Source organism: Phocoena phocoena, chromosome 13, assembly GCF_963924675.1.
Source record: "Phocoena phocoena chromosome 13, mPhoPho1.1, whole genome shotgun sequence".
NCBI classification, from domain to species: domain Eukaryota; kingdom Metazoa; phylum Chordata; class Mammalia; order Artiodactyla; family Phocoenidae; genus Phocoena; species Phocoena phocoena.
Genome location: NC_089231.1, coordinates 8,101,492 through 8,119,761, shown reverse-complemented (window position 1 = coordinate 8,119,761; position 18,270 = coordinate 8,101,492). Strand labels below are relative to the sequence as shown.

Here is an 18,270-nt window from a genome sequence, read left to right as displayed (position 1 = left end):
CAAACAAAACCTTCTGAAAAGAGTTGTCTATATTTACCTATATTCTGACTCCAATTTCTGTCTCTTCTCTCCTAGTTTTCCTTGTACCTGTTCGATCAGCCTTTTATTTCTATCAGTCAATCAAAAACTCTCCTTACTAAGGAAATGAATGCCCTCCACATTGGTGAATCTTGTAGTCAAATTTGGACCTCATTTTATTTGAGCTTTGCTGGTATTTAAAGCCGTTGGTCATGTGATATCATTGTAGTTTTGATTTGCATTTCCTTGATGATTAATGTTGTTGAGTACCTTTTCATGTGCCTGTTGGCCATTTGTATATCTTCCTTGGAAAAATACCTGTTCAGGTCCTTTGCCCATTTTTTAATTGGGCCATTTGGTTTTTTTACTATTAAGTTTTATGAGTTCCTTGTACATTGTGTATATTAACCCCTTGTCAGATATATGGCTTGCAAATATTTTCTCCCATTCCGTATTTTGCCTTTTCATTTAGTTGATGGTTTCCTTTGCTGTGAAGAAGCTTTTTTAGTTTGATGTAATCCCACTTGTTTATTTTTGTTTTGTTCCCTGTGCTTTTGGTATCAAATCATAAAAATCAAGGAGCTTACTCTCTGTTTTCTTCTAAGAGTTTTATGATTTCAGGTCTTACATTCAAGTCATTAATCTATTTTGAGTTGATTTTTATGTATAGTGTAAGATAGGAGTGGAGTTTCATTCTTTTGCATGCACATATCCAGTTTTCCCAACACCATTTATGAAAGAGATTTTTCTTTTTTCTTTGTGTATTTTTGGTGCCTTTTTAGAAAATTAATTGACCGTGTATGCAATAGGCAAGAGATAACAAATGCTGGCCAGGATGTGGAGAAAAGAGAACACTTGTACACTGTCAGTGGAATGTAAATTGGTGTACAGACTACACAGTTACTCAAGAAATTCAACTAGAACTATCATATGATCCAGTATTCCTACTTCTGGTTATATATCTAAAGAAAAAGAAATCATTATCTCAAAGAGATATCTTTACTCCCATGTTCATTACAGCATTATTCACAAAAGCCAACATATAGAAAAACCTAAGTGTCCATCAGCAAATGAATGAATAAAGAAAATGTGGTACATACAAAATGGAATATTATTCAGCCTTTAAAAAGAAGGAAATCCTGCCATTTGTAAAAACATGGATGGATCTTGAGGGCATTATGGTAAATGAAATAATCCAGACAGAGAAAGACAAATACTGCATGGTATCACTTATATGTGGACATTTTTAAAAAGTTGAACTCATAGAAACAGAGAATAGAATGGTGGCTGTCAGGGGCTGGGGGTAGGAGAAAGGAGGAGAGGTTGGTAAAAAGGTACAAGCTTTCAGTTATAAGATGAATAAAGTCTGAGGATCTAATGTACAACATTAGATCACAACTGATCACAGTTGATAATATTGTATAGTAAAATCAAAATTTGCTAAAGGAGTAGAACTTAAGTGTTCTCACCAAAGCAAACAAACAAACAAAAACCAACCTAAATATGTAAGATGATAGAAGTGTTAATTAACTTTATTGCGGGAATTCTTTCACATGTATATGTGTGTGTGTGTGTGTGTCTCAAATCATCATGTTGTACACCTTATATACGTTACAATTTTATTCATCAATTATATGTCAGTAAAACTGATAAAAACTATAAAATGAAACAGTCATGCTCCCCTCCTTGAAACACTATTTGTCCTTGGCTTCCAGCATAATATACCCTTTTTAGTTTCTTCTTCCTTGAATGTCTGTTACTTCTAAGCCTCCTTCCCACCTCCCAGATCTCTAATTGTGGGAGAGTCCCCGGTCTCAGCCTTTAAATGTCTTCTTTTTTTTTCTGTCAACTCAAACTGGTTGGTGGTCTCACGTGGATACATACCTTTAAATGATAGCTATACACTGTTGACTCCACATTTATAAGTCCGGTCTAAACCTCTGTTCTGAACACCAGGCTGATATATCCAACTGCCTACTAATCTTTCCACTTCTATATCTAATAAGCATCTAAAACTTATTTCTGAAACTGAGCTCTTATTTTCTTCCAAATCTGCTTCTCCCACAGTCTTCACATTTTCACTAAAAGTCAATTCCATGACTTCTAGTGAAAAGTTGCACAAGCAAAAAACTCTGTTCATCTTTTTTTTTAATTAATTAATGTATTTATTTATTTATTGGTTGTGTTGGATCTTTGTTGCTGCACTCAGTCTTTCTCTAGTTGTGGCAAGCTGGGAGGGTTACTCTTCATTGCGGAGCGCAGGCTTCTTATTGTGGTGGCTTCTCTTGTGTGGAGCACGGACTATAGGCATGAGGGCTTCAGTAGTTGTGGCACTTGGGCTCAGCAGTTGTAGCTCGTGGGCTCTAGAGCGTAGGCTCAGTAGTTGTGGCACATGGGCCCAGTTGCTCCGCGGCATGTGGGATCTTCCCAGACCAGGGCTTGAACCCGTGTCCCCTGCATTGGCAGGAGGATTCTTAACCACTGCACCACCAGGGAAGTCCCTCTGTGTTCATCTTTAATCTCTCTCTTTCCCTCGTGCTACAAATATTGCAAATATTTCAAACTTGCAAATATCATAGGTTTTCATGAATATATTCTAAATTTAACAGTTCTTATCACCACTATGCCCACTCTACTGGTCCATCGATTCAAGCCACCATTATTCTTTTGCCTGGTACCCATCACCACTACTTCTCTCCTTTTTACTTGTTTTTTCATGACAGTTTTATTTTCTCACTTTGGTCAATGCCTCTTAGTAAGTTTTCATTTGAGACTGTTTTTTCTTAAGCATCTTATAATTTGTCATTTCAGAGTTAATTTTCTCTTTTTCTTTCACTTCTCTTCCAGATTCATTCCACTCTTCATTTCACCTACTTTTGTTGTTGTTCATTTCCATTCTTAGTTTTTGAATTTCTAATTGAAACTGAATTTTTATATCCACAAATGCTTGTTTGAATGTATTCATCTATCTTTGGAGTGCATACTTACAGTGTTCTTCTGCTTCATGTTATCATTTTGGGGGAATGGGGTGAGGTGAGAGGCAGTTTTCCTAAACTGATTTGAATTTGTGTGAATTTTTGTGTCTTGAATTTCTGCCATAGTTCTCCATGGACTTTTATTTCCTTTGTTGATTCTTATGACATTGGGGTGTTTTTAAGAGTCCTAGTTTAATTCTGCCTTTTTCTGTCCTTTTAACAAGGTCCAGGTAGCATAGCAAGGGTTTGTTTGTTTGCTTTGGTGATGGGGGAGAGAGTGAATTCTCTGAAATGTGGCATCCTTTTGTCTTACAGGATCCTAAATTTTCTACTTTTTCTTCTTTTCCCCTCCCCCACCCAGTTGCTGAAGGGTTCTTCTTCTTTTCTGTCTTTTTTCTCACTTAAAGGCTGTGTAACTGGAAGACGCCACAAAAATCACTCTTGCCCCTCAAAACCCAGTGTGTCCCTTTAAATCGCATTTACCTTTTATATGACATCCGGTCCTAGATCATGCATCCTTTCCTTCCCTATAGATCATGTCCTCTTCTACCCAGTCCTTTCTTAGTATCCTAAGATTCAAGCTGCATCTCATCTTTCTGGTGATTGCTGCAACTCTCCTCAGTCGTCGTCGCCAGCATCCCTCCTCCAACCCCCTGCTGTTTTTCTTGGTTAGCTCTTGGCAGTTCCTGCTTTCTCTGTTCTGAGACTCCCCGACCCCAGCGTTAACCAGGAAGTCTTTCCTAATTATTTTGCTTCTTAAGCTTCAAGCAGATTTAATCACATCATGTTCCATCTATATCTGTATACCTTCCTAATTTTTCACGGATCACATCCCATTAAATTCATTTGCTCGCTTGGAGGTTTTCTTGGTAGAGAGGAAGAGGCTGATTGGCCTTTGTGTTTGTTTTGGTGTTCTGTTTCTGACATAAAAAAGTGCCCTACACACAGCAGCTTAAACCAACACAAATTGATCATCTTACAATTCTAAAGGACAGAAGCCCAACACGAGTCTAACCAGGCAAAAACTAAAGTGTCGGCAAGGCTGTGTCCCCTTCTGGAAGCTCCGAGGATAATACACTCCCAGGCTCATTGGGGTTGTTGGCCACATTCAGTTCCGTACTCTGAGCAATTGTCAAAGGTTTTTGTCATAAATTTGACTCTGTATAGAGAAACGGTTTCAGAGCTCTGTGTGGTTTCGGGCGCAGTCTTCGAGATCTAACCACGGCACTGGCAACACTTCCATATTCCAACACAGAGCTCTCCTCTTTCGTGTTTCCTTTCTACTCCCAAGTACCTCCTGATTGCTGCGTAGAAAGCAACTGCTTTCAGGCCTTACGAGAACATGATTAAGAGCTCTTGATGGTGCCTCTTTCTCAAAAAGTTCCCTGCTTCACAAAAGTTCCTATGAGAAGCTTAGGCACGTACATCAAGTGTTCAGTCGGTGTCTAGTAAGAATTCCGCAGATTGGAAAGTGTTCCTCCTGGGGCTGGTTTTCTATCACGAATGCACTCACTCTGGAGCTAACCTTCAGCGTTAGTGCAAAGGACCCCTTTCTACCTTGCTTTCTTGTAATGTTTTGACATCACTTTCCCATCATTCTCAGGCTATTTACAAGTGTTGATCTGAGTTCTTTCTTATTTTCTCTGATTTGCTTTAAGCTCTGTGTCACTGACTAACCTCCAGATTAAAGCATTTTGCAGCAAATTCTTGTCAGGCTAAAGAGCAGCACATTCGATGGGTCTATCGTTTTTTGCTGTTTGTCCCTTGTTACTTTGGAAGACAGACGGGAGCGATTTTCTCTTTGGCCACATCTGAAAGCCTCGCCTCACTCCTCTAATTCACAAAAGGAGAGAATGGCAGAAACAGACATGCTATATTGAATCCAAAAATGTGATGTATCAATCTGTTGTTAAATTAAGGAAAATAAGTTATGATTATGTGCATAAAGGATCAAATAAACTTAGGTAACTCATTTCTTTGGCTCAAAGTTGACCTTTTCTAAGATTCCATTGCCATATCTCTATAGAAAATAAAAATCTTGTCAAGTGTTTATCATATATAGGATCAAAAGGAATTTATACAAGTCTTCCGTTTTGGCATAAATACCACGAATGAGGCTAAAAGAAAAAGACAGCTATTAAAATAAGAAACTTTTCGAATATGAGATATTTTAGAATTACTGAAGTTTGATAGAGAATCATATTTGAAATTTCTCTCTTCCCCTTCCTAATCAAAGATCTGTTTTATCTAGACGAGCCAGCTGTGAAGAGTAGAAGTTATAATCTCCAATTAAAATGGGGATGAATAAAGACTTCAAAACACCCAGCAAGTGACTACTTCCCAAATTATTTTCATTTGGTTCTAGAATGTATATTAATTTCCAGGAATCAACTGCAAATCACATCTACTTACTTGTTCCACATTTATTTATTAGTTTCCATATCCAGGTGCTGCACTGGCTCTCGACTGACTAAATCAATGTCTCCCTGCCTCTAGTATCAGAATATATTGGTTGGGAAAGGCAGACAAATAACTCAGGGATATAGAGACTATGATCAAAGTATAGACAGAGTGAAATGGAAATGTAGAGGAAAGACGTCAAATCCAAAGTTGGGCCTGAAGGAACTAAACAGAGAAGGGCATATTTGAAACAGGTTTTAAAGGATTATTAGGTGTGGGAATGTGGAAAGGAGCAAATTAAGGCACCTCAGGGACAGGAAATAAACGCGCCTCTTACTTAGAAAAGAAAACTAAACGTTCCTACCCATCTGACTTCAACAGACAGGGCTCTTTCCTGTGAGCTTAACATTCTTCCCGTCTTTGCTGAAGCATGCAGTTAGGGTTTAACTGGTCTCTTGTCTTCCCACTACAGAAAAAGTAAGAGAAAAAGAAAAGTCCGTAACACATCCACAAGGCCAGTTAAATAAGAAGTAGGTGCCAATTTTCAAGAATGAAAAATGTCGTCAAAATATCGAATATTTTAATAGCTCTATAAATTTCAAATGCCAATAAGAGATCTTTGTCGCAACAGTCTACATCGGGAGACACTTTTCTTCACTTTCCAGCAAATAGGAGTATTTAAGACTTCAGTAAATATAAAAACAACATTTGTCACCAAATCATCGCAAATCTGCCCAGCAAATAAGAATTACATACGCTTAAGAATTCCTGGTTTGGGGCTTCCCTGGTGGTGCAGTGGTTGAGAGTCCGCATGCCGATGCAGGGCCCATGAGCCATGGCCGCTGAGCCTGCGCATCCGGAGCCTGTGCTCCACAACGGGAGAGGCCACAACAGTGAGAGGCCCGCGTACCGCAAAACAAAACAAAAAAAAAAAGAATTCCTGGTTTTGTTGATGACAAAACAGTATTATCTTCCCTACATTTTCCTAAGATTATTAATAAAAGCCAAATCCAATGAGGACTAAATACAAAAGTTTATTATTTCCACACAAAACTAGTCTTACCTGCATCTTACAGCAAATTACGATGAAACTGATTCAGTGCCATTTTTAATTCTGCTATATGATTTTACCTGATAGCCTATTTTCTGTAGATGTGATGACCCTTTTTTCACTGTTTGCAAATATAGCTCCTTTTGGATCATTTAACTTTCAAGTCGTCATCCTAAGGCCTAAATTTAGTGAAAGTAATAAAGCTTAAATTTAATCATTTATTCAATAGGCATTCTTAAGAGTCTGCTATGTAAAGATCTCTTCTTTTTTTTTTTTTTTTTTTTTTTGCGGTATGCGGGCCTCTCACTGTTGTGGCCTCTCCTGTTGCGGAGCACAGGCTCCGGATGCGCAGGCTCAGCGGCCATGGCTCACGGGCCCTGCATCGGCAGGCGGACTCTCAACCACTGCGCCACCAGGGAAGCCCAAAAGATCTCTTCTTATTTAAATGAATCTAGCCATAATTCTGCAAATTCTCCCTAGAATTCTGCAAAGAAGTGATGGAAAGAAACTCAGGAACAGCCATCCATCTTTGACTGTATCTCTACTTTGCAGGGTCCCTGATCATCATTTTCCCTACAGTCTGATAATTTAGTTTAGTCTCTATTTGTCTTGTTATTCCCAAACATTTTTCAGGTTTTTTTTCTTTTGGAAGTTACCAAATTTATTCATTTAACTGATCCTATACATAATGAAAACATTATTTGGGTTTCTGTTCTAGAGAAAAGTTATTGACCTGAATTAAGAATTTGAGCATAGCTGCAAGCTATCCAAAAAAGATGTCTAAATGAGAAAGCACTTCCACCACAAAGAGAAAAACATAGAAAACGTTGCAGAACATTTTATGCCTTCATTCCTCCATAAAGAAATTTAATCATTTACACATTATGTGTAGACCAAGGTAGACGCTTGAAAGATAAAACAAAAGACAAAAGGCACTGAAATTATGGGAAAATAAATATTTAAAAATACAGTGGGTTTATTAGATTATTGCATTTGTATTTAATCTCCTCAGTTCTGTAAACACAGAAAATGGAAAGGTGAAAGATGTAAGGTAATTCAGAGAAAAACACTAGTTAAATAATGATGGGACAAAGTAAATTAACATGCAATAAAAGATATTAAAGGATTTCAATACATGGAGTTTGCCAAAGAAAAGAGCAAATAAGCACAGCTATAATTATTTGAAAGGTGCCTGTCAAAAACAGATTTTAAGCAACAAAGCCTTGTATAATAAACAAGTTCAGCTTGTCTGCAGCAAAACTGTTAGATCAAATATGCAGACTACAAAGGTTAGTACTTTTGAGGTGAGGGTTTGGGGCTGATCTAACTGAACTAAATACTACAAAACCGGGAAGAGGACGGACAGAGTGCTGACTGCTTCTCAGACTTTACTCATTGAACTTAGGGCTGTCCCTCGCTGGTCACAAGGTGTCACTGTCGCTGCCCTGGATGTGCCTCTCCACCTCAGCCCTGACCACCCTCCTCAGTGCAGCCTGGTTCCTCCAGCACATTCATGCAGAGACACGTAACGCTCCTTCATACTCTCACACAAATACCTCACACACTCACGTACTCATACACAGACCCATGTACTCACACGCACACACACTCACAGATGTGCTCTAACACGCTCATATGCACACTGTCCCCCGCTCACATACACTGATACACACTCACAAGCTGATACACAGACACACACCGATACACACACTCACACACACTCCCTCCCCTTCCTGCTCGCCCTGCAGGTCCCTGATCAGATTCCCTCCGAGCTGCTCAGCCTTTGTCCTGGTGCCCCAGCTCCTACTGGCTAAGCCACAGCCCTCCAGAGAACCATACACCAGACTCCTGCCCACCCACCTGACTCTAAGATTACTGGGAACAGAAACTGTGTTTTTCCATATCCTCTTAGCACAGTGCCTGGCTTACAGTGAGAAAATGTTTGTTAATAAAGAAATGAACCCTTGATGATTCTGATCTGATCTGATTCTTCTGAGCTGAATTGCAGGGATGTCTCTCTCTCTTTCTCTTTCTCCCTCTCTCTCTCTCCCTCTCCTTCTCTCTCTGTTTCTTTCTGAAATAGTTTATAATTCAGTCTTTAATGTGACTATATCTAGTCTTATTGTATTACTCTTGCTATTTCTCTTCATACATGCTGCTGTACTATTAAAATGCAGAAGCGTTGCAATTCTCAAGATTGGCTGCCAAAGCCATCTTTACGTGCTGGTGGAAGCCCAGGAGCCCCTCTCATTGCTGTGGAGGCAGCCCGCTGGCTCTGGTCCTTACAGAAAAGCCAAGTTGAGTTCTACTCAAAATAGTCAGCTCGAGCTTCCTAGAAGCCCTTTACTGTATGGTTGTTTTCTTTATCTCATTCAATCCTAGGACAAAAGAGTTACTAGAAGGAGTGAGGGACATATTTCTTTAACCTCTGGGCATGCACTGACTTAGTATTTAAAGGGAGTGTTGTGACACAGGTGCTTTGTCATATTTCACACTTTTAATTTTACCACACATAGCATAGCAGATATTCTTCTTTCCATCTATGGGGTCCTGGAAATACTCGCAGGGAGAGTCATGCAGATGAGATGTTAATTGCATGTGATTTCACTGATGATTGAAGGTCGAGGAGTTCTGAGAAATAGTCACAACATCAAAATGTAAAAAGAAAAATTATAGCCATATTGTCTCCCTTAGCAAAAATGTCAAGGATTTCTAGAGACATGGCATGGAAATTGGCTTAAGCATTTGATCTGTTGTTAGAAAAGCTTTCAAGACTTTCATAAATTTTAGAAGTCAAAATTCATATATCTAATGAAACTTATTTTCAATATATGCTGTTGTTGCTTGTGTAAAATTTTTCTGTGAAGGCTGGCATTCCCTCACCAGAAGAAAAAACGTGTTTTTTTTTTAGAAAGCTGTGGGCCTCAGCAATGCCTTTTTATTGTATTAGAGGCCCTGTGATCAGAAGGGATTCTTTTCTAGGTTCATGAGGAAAAGCCCACCAGCCAGATAAGGAGCCAGGCCTGGCCCACATGAGAATCTGCTTTCTCCTTGGGCACATGCTGTGTCTGACACCACAGAGGACAATCCCTGAAGGATGCAAACCATAGCTTTTGCAAGGAAAAATCACTTTTGTGATTTGAACGTTGGAAGCGTTATTTTTGTCGGAATAGTACTCCGTGGGAGACTGCATGTTCTTTTTCTTTATTTTCTAACAACATTCTATGGTCTTGATAAAACGAAGAAAAAGTGACAAATATGGCTTGACATCTCATTGATCAAACCCATTTTTGATGCTAAGGCGGTGTGACTGAGCACAGGGAGAAAGCATTACCCAGGTTTGATGACGTTGGCTGTCGAGCAGAGCAGTTGATACTCGTATCCTTGGAGTCAAGAAAACGTGTCACAGATAACGTTTTTATGGGGAGTTTAAAATGCCAGGGCAAAGGTGGAAATGTCATCCACAGAGAGGAGCAAGAGATTCGAAGGACATCTATATTAAACTGCTCTAGTACAGACTTAGGCTATGTGAAAAAGTCAGAAATTTCTCTGGATGAGTGTCAGTGGAAAACTCTTATCCAATTTCTGTGCAGTGATTTGGGGGCTTGGCCCAAAATTTCTAACCTTTTGGATCTCTGCATATAAAAGTAGTTAGAAGGCTTGGGTTCCAATTCTGTCTTGGTGCTGACCCATGATAGGATATGAGACCCAATTATGACACTAATCCTTAGTCATCTCATGCACAGAGGGCTTATATTAGGATCAAATTCATCCATGTTTGTGAAAGCATTCAACACTACAAGATTTTGTGTAGGTGAAAGGTATTCAAAGGTTTCAAGCAAAGAAAAACCGCGGATACAGAGAAGTCGGGAAGTAATGGGAATAAAAAGAGAGTGATCTAATCAATATCTTAGATAATTGGAGTTTTCTAAAGGGGGAAGTTATTTTTAATATCTTCTCCCTAAATTTTTTTAAGTGAGGATGGTCTTCTTTTGAGATTTGTAAAAGGAAATCGATCACATTCTTTTGCTGATCTGTGATCCACTGCAGTTCAGAATGACGAGGATCAGACCTTCAGTCTGCACAAATCCAAGTTACATTCAGGAGGACAGTCATGTGTTTAATCTAGTTCAACATTTTTCAGCTATTCACTTATATATTTTTATTTTGTATTTAATTAATTTTTCCAAGTAAATTCTTTCCTCAAATTAAATCAATCTAAAATATACTGGATAGTAAACAAATCTCAGTCTATTAATTATAAATAAGATAAAGTACATTGGAATAACTTAAAATAACTTTAAAATACAATGTTATAATGTCAAGGGAAACAATTGTGGAGATTGTTTTATTTCACTGCTTAGATATAGCTTTTTAGTTTGCTTAAGGTAGATTTTTTAACGCTCACCACTTACCTGGGAAACTGGTTCAGGAAACATTCCTTCTCCATCATTCCTATGTAGCCTTGCCTGACTTCCATGGCATGTGCTCATTTTCAGAGCTGGAGGCCGAGGAGTGGTGCAAGCATCTCTGCATGGAGTGTCTGGGGACCAGGCTGAATGACATCAGCCTCGGGGAGCCTGATCTCTTGGCGGCAGGAGTGCAGCGGGAACAGAATGGTAAGTGCGTCTCCATCCTTCCTTTCTTTTAAAGTGCACTGGGAGCTATAGAACTTTGAAAGTGGAAAGGACCTCAGAAATGTTTCAGACCAATCCTTTTTAAAGGAAAGTAAACTGATCAACCTCAGCTGTTAAGGGACTTTCTCAAGACTGCATACCAACTAGAAAAATACTAAGGTACAATCCAGGTCTCCTGCCTTCTTGCTCTGTGACATTGTCATTTATCTCAATAAATAAGTTACCTCAACAATAAGTTTATTCCTTATATATAAGGTTTTGAATGGACAACATTCCTACATTTTCTTTTTTGATAGTTGTTATAGATTTGGAGTCTAAATAAATAAGTTTGGCTTGTTGTGTTATTTTTCAATAGATTTTAGGGAATGTGGCTAATAGTATGTCTTTGCTCAGGCTGCCATAACAAAATACCATAGACTTGGTGGCTTGAACAACAGGAATTAATTTCTCACAGTTCTGGAGGCCAAGTTCTTGCTGTGGCCCCATGTGGCAGAGGGGGAGAGAGAATAAGCTCTCTCCTGTCTTTTCCTGTAAGGGCACTAATTCGTTATGAGGGCCCCACCCTCATGACCTCCTCTAAGCTTCATTACTCCCAAAGACTCCATCTCTAAATCCTGTCACCTTGGGCGTTAGGGCTTAAACCTATGAATTTTAGGGGGACACAATTCAGTCCATAGCATACTACATGTAAGGAAGTACAATGTGTGAAATCTCAGGGTTTAACAAAATTGAGGTTTATGTGACATGTTATTTACTTACTGCACTGCTCTCTAATTAAACATTTCTGATGTCTCTTAAGAAGTTATGCTGCCTCTTGACTAACACCTGTAAATAATGAAATCAGGGTAATGTCATGAGCTTTTTTTCCCTCCATTTAAAAAAATAATTATCATTATCACCAGAAGATCTAGTAGTATGAAAATAGAAACTTTCCAATGTTCTTAATTTCTATGGCTAGTGTTTTTGAAAAGGTTGAGGGATGTTGGTGAAGGTTGATACTACTTATTAAAAAGAAATTCTGGAATTATCTGTGGTTTATACTGTAGACAGCACCAGTAAAATGCATCAGGATAATACTTAGCAATAATGATTTTGTTATAAGTAATAATATTCTAACAACCATCACTGACATTATTTTTTGGGTTTTGCTACACTGAAAAAATGTTTTCCCCACTACCTGATTATAAACATACGTGGGCACCAACTTTGCCCATGTTGGTAGTTTCAGAAAGTCAGGAAGGCCTTTCTGTGGCTCTTTTTCTAGCTTCCTTTTGATATTCCAGTTTCTCTCCCACACTTCCTTGGATTTCATCTCTCCAATTTAGTTTCTGAGAACTGTGCTAAGTACAGAACGCCCATAATTGTGCTGCTTAAAATATGCTGTTCATTCTCAGATTAAGAGAAGAAGAAAAAAAAAAAAAACTCTTTACCGATAAACATTCGTCAAGTACTACATAAAGAAAATATGAAGAAAGCGAATAAATTAGGCCTGTGGGTGGAAGCATTACTGTGTGCTGCTTACTTGGTGTGAATTGTATGCTTTTACTTTAAAGATCTGGGGTTGTATATGGTTTCCATCCAAATGGATAATGTACTCCTTTGGTTTATTATAATTTTTATTTCTAATTTGATAATAATGTCAAAGTAACTTACCTACAATATAAAGGGAAGACTTTAACATAAACTTTTTAGGATAGGACAAACATGGAGTTAAATGCCAGAGCTATATAAGAAGCGCAAGCAGATATAGCCTAACAAGCAAACTTTTTAGGATGCAACCTGAATGTAGGCTACACCCCTTAATTAGGACAAGTTCCTAAGGCTCTTCTAATTTCAGTTTGCTAATGTGTGAAAATGAACTAATACCAATTTATGGTGTTGTCATGATGGTTACATGAGATAATATAAAATAAAGACTAACTCTCCTGCCTAGCTCAGTTTTTTAAAAAAGCACAAGTTTGTTTGTTTAAAGCACAAGTAAAAATAAAGAAATCAAAAACTAATTCCCACATATACTTTAGAGAAGACCTGAAATTATAATAACATCCAATGCTTTTTTAGGTTTATTTTGTTTAATAATCCTAAATTGATAAAAAGCGTTATATGTGCTTTTAATATATAGTAATTATTTAGTTAAAGAAGGTAGTATTTGATCCATTTAAATGACCCCCTAAAAGTACATGGTACCATAAAGGAAATTGGCAGTCTTACACACACACACACACACACACACACACACACACACACACACACACACAATCATGATCATTGAGACCCTTCAGTGTTTAGCGTTAAAAGGAAAAACTTAGCTGGAAGGATTTCTTTTCCCCAGGAAGTACCTTCCACATGGGTGAATTTCTCTCTTTGAGTCCAAGGCCATGGACATAGCCATTGCTCCAAGCTCTTCGAGTTACATACACTTTCTTTAAAATGCTTCCTCAAGTCCAAATAATAACATCTTTCCTTTGTTTCTTCTGACCATTGAGAACTAGGTAAAACTTTTTAAAAGAATAATTTATACCAAAGGACAGCATGAAAGGCATAAATCTTGACAGAACGTCTAAATTACAGACTCTACTATTGCCAGCTCAAAAATCCCAGTGAATATGTGTTTACATGCGGCCTGGAAGAGAAGCACACACACACAAATTGGCACAATTTGTTACTTGCATTCCCCGATTTTGTCACTTCCTAATCAGTAGACCTCTCCCGTAAACACGATAATTCCATTTTAAGTCTGCCCTGAAATAACTACCAGTAGTCTATAAAATCCTATGCTAAAGACTAAGAATGCTCTTTAGCTAACTTGAGCCCTCTCCCTTGAGCCCCAGGATCGCTTTAGGGACACACCTGTTCATTTTACTACATGTAGGGAAAATATTTGTTGTTTTAGCTAACTGAAGTATTTTAAAAAATAATACTATCTTTTAAAGCTGTCCTTCCATAGTTTTCAATCATAACACCTCTTAATATAAACAAATTCTTTAACTTCCTAATACATGTTTTAAGTCGTTAATATGTTCAGATTGGAATCAATCCTTTATGAAAGATTTGTAATCACAGATTTAGGTTTTTTCCTTAAGGCATTTTAGTGTTAAATTCTATCATTTCTTTTTTTTTTTTTTTTTTTTTGCGGTATGCGGGCCTCTCACTGCTGTGGCCTCTCCCGTTGCGGAGCACAGGCTCTGGACGCGCAGGCTCAGTGGCCATGGCTCACGGGCCCAGCCGCTCCGCGGCATGTGGGATCTTCCCGGACCGGGGCACGAACCCGTGTCCCCTGCATCGGCAGGCACACTCTCAACCACTGTGCCACCAGGGAAGCCCTAAATTCTATAATTTCTTATTCATCAGAAACATTATTTTAATGTTTTATCAGTGATATGCTGGGATTTAGTTTGAAATTTCTCCTAAGAGATGAGATACACATGCATGTGTGCAGAATTGATGTAATAAATTACATTGTGGTGGCTTGTGGTGATCTTGTGGTATCCCGTCATCAAGGGAAGGCTCATTGCTCAGTCCTAACCACAGCATTTTTTTTCTGACATTCAAAATTGCTACTACTCCTCTAGTGTTTTCTGACTCTTCAAACAGCTTGGTCTTATTTACTCTGAGGCTAGCAAAGAGTAAACATTCGTGCAGTTAATGTTTACATGTGTAATGTATGTCGCTAAGATAAAAGTGGTTATTGATTAAATTCTTTGCTATAATCATTTTTCATCTAGTGCTGTCAGCTGTTTTCCTGTTGGTTCAGAATCCCACATAGTACAGGTGAAAATCAGGGAACACAAGTACACACACACACACAAACTTATTCTTGGACTTCAGATAACACTGCCACAAAAGAGTGCATACTAAGTAGACATTTTGAATTTTAAATTCTTACAACTTGCAGAATCTTCACATCTTTCAGTTGTATTTAAGATAGCCTATGCTGACCTTAGAAAATATTAATGTAAGGTGTTATAATCATAGTTATTTAGAAAGGAGTCACAATACGTAATAGCAATTCTGGAAAACAAATGTTACGTGCTAATCGTTAATAGCAGAAGTAAGCATCACAACCAAGAAGCGAGTCACTTGTGTGAAGTTCCTGCTGCTGCAGTTGGAAGTAGACTCAAGGATATGTCCATTTTGCTGTTGATACAAGAGATCATTATCCAAAACAAAATGGAAAAATAACCTCAGACTTTGCCATCTGGTTAATGCAGAGTCAGATTTGAGGGTTTGGTTTTTTCCAGGACCAAGAGTCCCTGCTTATGAATGGTCTAGAATTGGCATGAATTCCTACTTTTAGCCTAAGAATGTGTGTATAACCTTTCTGCAGAAGCAAAGCGGTATTCCAGTGTTGTTTCTAAATTATTTACTTGGGTTGCCGTAGTAACCATGCTCCCTACATTCCACTCAGAGTCCCTTGTATGTCACTCACTCATTCATTCTTCACCCATCAAACATTTTCGAGGCTATGCTATGCAAGCACTAAGCCGAGGAAATGTAGAATTATATAAAATAGGACCATTACTTTTAAAAAGCTCACACAATAGTGAGGGAGACCAACCTACGAACAAGGTGTATTGATCAATGCTTTGTAAAATAATGCTGTGTTCTTGGTCACACAAAATCTCAATAGCACAGACCTGGAAGTGTGTCGTTATCCTTCATGCATAGGTGGGTTGGCTAGGGTTCATTGGATTTAGGCTGGGTAATGCTGAGATTGGCCCCAAGCTGCACATGACGTCTGCATCTCTTCCGTGTATAGCTCATCCTCCTGACACCAACGGCTACCTAAGGCATGTTCCCAAAACAAAAACATTAGGGCAAGAGATCAAGCCCAAACTTGCAACATAATTTAAGTCTCTGCATTTGTCATGTCCACTGACATTCATTGACCAAAGCAAATCCTATGGCCAAGCCCAAAGTCAAGGGGTACAAAAGTACACCCCACCTGTGGGGCCACGACATGAGTTAGAAAGTCTGACCTAGCGTGGAGAGGAAGTGAAGAATTGAGATAAATGATACAATCTACATGCTAAAATAAAAATAGAAGTGCTGTGGTATAGGTATGATCAGTTCTAATCAGAACAGCCTACCTTTCTATAAAAAAAAAAACTTATTTCTTATTCCTCTAAATAACCCTCTCAATCAGGCAGGAAGTCTGAAATTCTTAATGTCCATCAGTAATTAAAGCCAGTATTAGCAGGCCTTTATTCGTTTGGAAAATGGCCAGTTAATGACAAAACAATAACACCCGTAACAGTAAAACTTTCTCTATTTTAAGGATCTTTTCCCCAGTTTTTCAAAAATGATTTGGGGTAAGCCATATTCACACTTATACACATACTTTATGACTAGTCATGAAAGAGTGTTCCAGGTTAATTTTTTTTGTCCCTGGGATAACACTCAGCAAAACCCACTTTTGCATGGGGAGAAGAAATTTCGCATACCTATGTTTGAGCTTCCAAATGCCATCCACACACTCCTGTATTTCCCAAAGTGAGTTCCAGGATGCTACTACTACTACTATATGCCTTCTGCAGTGAGAGAATCAGCAGAGTGAGTGTAATATTACGTAACACCATTGTGGGTTAGATTGTGTTCCCCTCCAAAATAAGAGATGTCAAAGTCCTAACCCTCAGAATGGGACCTTACTGGGAATAGGATCTTTACAGAGAACCAAGTTTAAACAAACTCATTAGAAAGAGCCCTAATCCGATATGACATGCAATATGTCCTTATAAAGAGGGGAAATTTGGACACAGAGATGGATGATGTGAAGATGCATGGAGAGGAGACGGCCATGTAACTTGCGTGATGTATCTACCAGCCAAGGAAGGCCAAGGATTGCCAGCAAACTCCAGAAGTCAGAAGAGATGAGGGAGGATTCTCCCTCTAAAGCTTTCAGAGAGAACCTAGCCCGGCCAACGCCTTGATTTCAGACTTCTAGCCTCCAGAACTACGAGATAATAAATTTCTGTTGCTTTGAGCCACCCAGTTTTTTGGTACTTTGTAACAGCAGCCCTAGGAAATTAATACCAACCCTATATGATGGTCACCATATGCATGAGCTGATTAAAGCTGTACTAGAATAAAGATCTTTGTTAACTTTGTGTAATGCAACATTTCCCATACTCATTTTACCTATCTGTCTTTTTCTACGCATAACCCCTGTCCATAGCTTGTGGATATTCATATCTGTTCCATGAAACAGGTTGGAAAACGCCAGTATAACCAGTGGAGGTGCTTATCTACAGGGAAAGCTGAAAGATGATGGTGATGGGAGCAGCCGTCCTGGCAAGAATAAGATGATACTCATGGATATAACACAAAATCCTGAATGGGCCCTAAATATGTGCCTCCTCACCTTATCTTGTGTTGCTAATTCCATTCTTTGATTGCTGTCGACATTGCATATCATCAGTAAACTAGGTCAAAACACCACTTCTCCCGTTTGGTCCTCAGTATGCACTACAATGGAATCAAGGCCAATGCCATATATATTTCTACCTCTCTTTGAAATAGATGATTCAAGGAAAGCAAGGGTGTTTTGTAGTGCTTCCCTCCCTACACCGCCAAATCTAAGCGATCCATTGTCTAACTCTGGCCATATCGTTACAAAGTGAGATGCATACTGGGAGAAATATCTTGAAACACCAAAGGACCTGTCCTGTTTGCTTTGCCCTGGAAACGTGCCCTATACAAACACAATGATAACAAAGACGCAAATTTCAGAAACATTTGTAATTATGTGAAAGGAGAAGCTTCTGGGGAGAATGCTGAGTCCGGAATTACTGGTATCTCCCAACTACAGGCAAAAAGAGGGACTTTGAAGATAAGGTAATGCCTTGCCCTTACCCTTTCCCTGGGAGTTTGAGTGGACACAGACACATGCTTCTATCCTCTCATGTAAATTGGAGGCTACTACAAGAACAAAGACTAGAATTTGATTCTCTGCATGGAGTTTGATGACAAGCATAGGAAGAGATGGAGAGATGTGGTGGAGAGATGTCAGCAGAGCCTAGCAAGGTGTAACAAGATAAAGCTACACCTCAACTGTCTCAAAACTGATATGGCATGGATGGGGTGCCCAGGCTTCCTGTTGGCCCCCACTGGACCCCAGATACTCTCTGAAAGCAGGACTTGCTGTGTCACAGGAAAGCAAGTGAAGTAACTCCACAGGGAGATGGGTACA

The 18,270-nt window shown here is 38.8% G+C and overlaps 1 protein-coding gene across 1 annotated transcript in view; it reads left to right on the top strand.

Moving 5' to 3' along the window:
• DOK6 (docking protein 6) overlaps positions 1-18,270 on the top strand; it is a 392,906-nt gene that overhangs the window by 231,249 nt on the left and 143,387 nt on the right. Inside the window, exon 4 of the mRNA XM_065890010.1 lies at positions 10,944-11,063. Within this exon, the coding sequence (XP_065746082.1) occupies positions 10,944-11,063 (120 nt within the window). The remainder of the gene's footprint in view (positions 1-10,943; positions 11,064-18,270) is intronic.